Below are 4,323 nucleotides of genomic sequence, written 5' to 3'. Positions count from 1 at the left end.
AAATGGTGATGAAGCAAGACACTGAAGTCAAACTGGTTAGTTCAGATTTAAGTACATGCACAATAATAGACCAATTTAAATACGGATGCATCTATTATTGGTTACTGGTTTATACATGGTTTACACCAGGCTTACATATAATTTAGTCCAATTTACATCAATCTTAACACCCAATTTTGGCACAATTTAACCCTGAGTTGATCTTTAAGGCTCGGTGTTACTTGAAAGGTCAAACATTTTATACCCAGTAGTCCGCTTCAGCTGGTACTAGAGTCGGACTATAGCATATATTTATTTTGGCTACTCTATTCTCCTCTATGTTTACTTTGTTGGCAACAATATTTTGTCATAGTTGCCCTCGAAGTTATATTTTTCTGTACTCAAAGGTAACAAAATCATCGTAAAAAGTAACAAATGTATACAAACTATGACTACATTTCTATGTATTTTTTACTGATTAATATAAACTACCAAAGAGTCAAGTCCGGTTCAGTCAAAGAGCCCTAACTTTACAAATTCAACATCCCAGGGTCAAGATTAGTTCTGTGTAATTCTACAACAGCGAATGACACGCTGGTAAATCAATAATATTAACTCACGACAGCAAGTAAATGTATCATGGATTAGTAAAACCAAATACGTTTATACATTGTAAGAAAAATTTAAATTCTAATTATGAAAATGTTATGTGTTGTTGCCTCTGGGGTGTGTATGTCTGTTGTATTTGTTCAGTGTTTTCCTCACTTTTTCCAACATTTGGTCAGCCAGAAAACAGAAGCCACAGCCACAGTTAGACAGATCAGACCCAGAGAGATGTAGACTCCCACTCGAACCCTCTCTATCTGCTGGGCACTGATGGACCCAGAAGTTGTCCCAGGAGACGGGTCTTCTGTAGTAAAAAACAAAAAAACAAAACAAAACAAAACACATCATACATAAATAGGTACATTTGTACACTGGCGTTTAAACATGAGCTGAGTTTATTCATTTATTTATATCATTAAGTATTTTTATGGCTTTTGGGAAACCATTTGCTGCCATCTTTAAAGTGTTAACAACAGCAGCGCCTTCAAAGATATTTGGTGGAGTAAAAAGTCTAATATTTACCTTTCAAATATAGAGGGCGAAGGGTAATAAACCCTCCACACAAATGCTACTCATGTTTTTACTGACCACCTCTGGTAAATTCCTACAGTCATGAGTACTTTTAGTCCATTATTGTGAATAAACATCCTCAAGTAACCTATGAATAGAGGAACAATCCATTATGTTATTCAAATTAAGTGGGAACAAACTTTCCAAGACTTGTCTATTTAAGAAAGAAATTACCGTTAGAATAAATGGAATCGGTCAATAAAGTTACTGTAAAACATTGTACGAAACAATCAAATAAAATATAGGAAAGTCTATTCTACACCGTACTTAAAAGAAGCAATTTGTGACAGTTTGAAGTCCCTCAGACCTGCAGGCAAGTCAAATAGAAACAAATATGTTTTAATATAGTCGTCTGTACTTGATGAATAATTCAACCAATAGCAATGGTGTTATTCGGTTGCACTTAACATTGCAGAACAGTCTGAAGACAGGATGGTAATAGGGACAACAGGGATAATGCATTTTGCAGCTCTGCTTCGAAATGATTACCAAGAAAATAACAGTATGTACATTCTCAGTCATCCAGGTGCTCCAGTAGTTTTATTTTTACAAAACTGTCTAAAGAACATACAAGCCTTTCCAGATCATTTACAGTCTTAATGCTGTGTTAGGGTAAGGGTTAAAACTATCATGGAATGGAATACATTTGGTGTGATAATGTTTCCATGTAGTTATTAGACCACTTCAATACTTCAATCCTATAACTGAGCAGTAAAGTAACTGTTACATAGTTTTCCAGTGTTTCCAAAGTGGGCACTATTAAGTATATGTTTTTTGATATTATTGTGACGACACTGATACAGTTGTCTGCTCTAGACTGTTGTGTGTTGTCGTTTTGTTTGCTGTGTGTTAACTGGACCTCGTGTCTGAAATAAAGGTTTGATATTTACCAGGAACTTGTTGCAGCCGCTCAGTTACGTTCAGTTTAATGATGACAATGTTTTTATCTCCATTAGGGTAGGTCTGGAGATGATAGGTTTTGCTGTCCTCCATCTGAGCACTTGTTAAGATGATAGATCTGGTCCCAGAGTCCCAGTAGAAGCGGTTGTTTTGTACATTGACCAGTCGGTCCCCCATGTTCAGAAGAACTTCCTTATTATCGTCAGTGAGGGTACCATGTCTGCCGATGTCCACTTCACTGGCTAAGGTAATGTTGTCTCCTTCTGTCACAGTTTTCTCTTCAGTCTGAGTGGGTGCAGCCGTCACAGCAACTAAAAGAGAAAGGTTTTAGACCAAGAAGCAATTTTTAGAGAGTGTTATTTAGTGAAATTAATACCAGAATACATTTGTTTTTGCCTAATGATGCACGCGATGCACCACCAGAGGGCGTGAGTGGCCAAGAGGACTCGACAACGTCATTACATCATTTCATTCATACATTCCTGTCTTTGCTGACCCTGCTTCACTCAACACAGCCAAGACAGACAACAGGACTGTGCGCCCTGCCACGAGGTGCAAACATAACAATGAACATTTCTTTAAATGTGGAGAAGATTAATGTGCACTTGTACAGTACATCCTCAGCCCAAATCCGGCGGGCGAATTGAGCGTAGTGAGCTTTGAACAAAGGTAGCTGACGAGAGGCTGACACCTGACCACTGGGTCCTGGGTTATTTTTTACAGTCTATGGTCCTGGGTGTGAAATGATTCTCAAGTAGGGAAAAAGCGCGCACTTAGGCTATAACATCCCGACACGTGCGTTTTACACAACAACTTAAGAGAAGGCAAACGGACAGCTATGATTTCCATCACAAACACTGTTAATATAGATATGTTATCAATCCGTTATCCCTAAAATCTACAGTGCTTTCCAGGGTTTGCAGATCGTAATCATTGTCTATTTGTTGCCTGATTGTTCATCTGGTTGTAGTAGGCTACATTCTATCAAAGGCTCGTATGATGTGAAAAAGAAAAGTTCAAGCCCGGGCAGTTACTGTAGGCTACTAATAATCTGCAACTCACCACATATAAGAGCGACCAAACTCAACACGATATACATCTTTAGGCGGTCCAACGGAGACTTGTCCACTCTGGCTTTCAAGTAATGTATTTTTCCAGCGATGTCCGCAGGCTGGATGCGTAAACTTCCTGCAGTGGTGTCCCTGTGTTGCAGCGCCGAGAGTACACGCGCTGTGTGTTCTGCACCGCACGGGAAATCTTTTATGTCTAGGACCGACCGTACGCCACACCTCCTTCTCCTGCCCACAAATCACCAAATCGGAAGCGAGTGAAAGGGCTGATAAAAATACACGCAGGAAGTCTTTCAAGCAGAGGCGGGCCTACTGTACACTCATAAATGATTATTTCACAACACACAGTTTAAGTTTTTCACCTTGTACTCGTTTTTTACTTTGACTCAATTCAGCCACAAAATTCTCAGTATTGTCAAAGAGGAGATCATTCAGACTAGTGCCTAATGTTATAGCCTCTCTCTGCCTCGCATAGCTTAAGCTTTCTCTAAAAGAGCTTAGTAAGGAGTATTAGGCATGTATGACCTATAACTTGAAGTGTTTAAACAGGACAATTTATTGTCTGTTGCGACCAGAGTGGGCCATAGTGCTTTAAAGTAATTACTTAGGTGACTGCAGCTGGTTTATGGCAATATATGTGTGATGAAGTGGTATAACAATTAATTTTACCAATGCAGCCGCCTGGCTCACACCTATTGTCTGGGGCTGAACTGGGTGCTGCTGGTCCACTCGAGGCCATATGCTGGGAGCTTCACTGTAAATGTGACCGAGTGTAGAGAGTCCCACAGCAACAGAAATGTGTATTGTCAAGATATGGATGACATTACATACTGTGTTTTCTGTAACGGAAGCTAGTGGTTTGTGGGGTTTTTGGTGTTACAGCCAGCCACTGCTGTCTTTGTTTTACTCTTGTTTTTGCCTTTTTGAATTTGGGTTTGTAGTTTGCATGTACTGGGTGAACTCAGCTATAGTGGTTTGGTTTAAAACCAATTGCATAGGCCTTATTGTTTATGTAGCTGTGTTACTGCCAGTCCATTCTGCCCTGTCTAATACATTTTATTAAAAAACAATTTATTTAAACTCTTATTGTAAAATAAAACGCCTCTCTTTTTCTATTTCTGCCTCTGCCTTTTTGTGAGACTTATGTTGTAAGGTGAACCCAATACCTTACCACTTTACTACATATGCTCTAGGTATG

General features: G+C 39.2%; 1 protein-coding gene across 1 annotated transcript; it reads right to left on the bottom strand.

Annotated features, from left to right (window-relative positions):
• Positions 1–740: 740 nt before the first annotated feature.
• On the bottom strand, positions 741–3,864 carry LOC306961093 (uncharacterized protein; the record flags this gene model as incomplete). The annotated part of the gene is made up of 4 exons (XM_079553704.1): positions 741–889; positions 2,046–2,366; positions 3,118–3,294; positions 3,795–3,864. 4 exons carry the CDS (start codon positions 3,862–3,864, stop codon positions 741–743), a joined length of 717 nt encoding a protein of 238 aa, XP_079409830.1.
• Between the last annotated feature and the right edge of the window lie 459 nt (positions 3,865–4,323).

This window comes from Gobius niger (genome assembly GCF_951799975.1).
Source record: "Gobius niger genome assembly, chromosome: 3".
Taxonomy (NCBI): Eukaryota; Metazoa; Chordata; class Actinopteri; order Gobiiformes; family Gobiidae; genus Gobius; species Gobius niger.
Note: the sequence above shows the minus strand (reverse complement) of the source record. Positions and strands in the feature narration are given on the sequence as shown.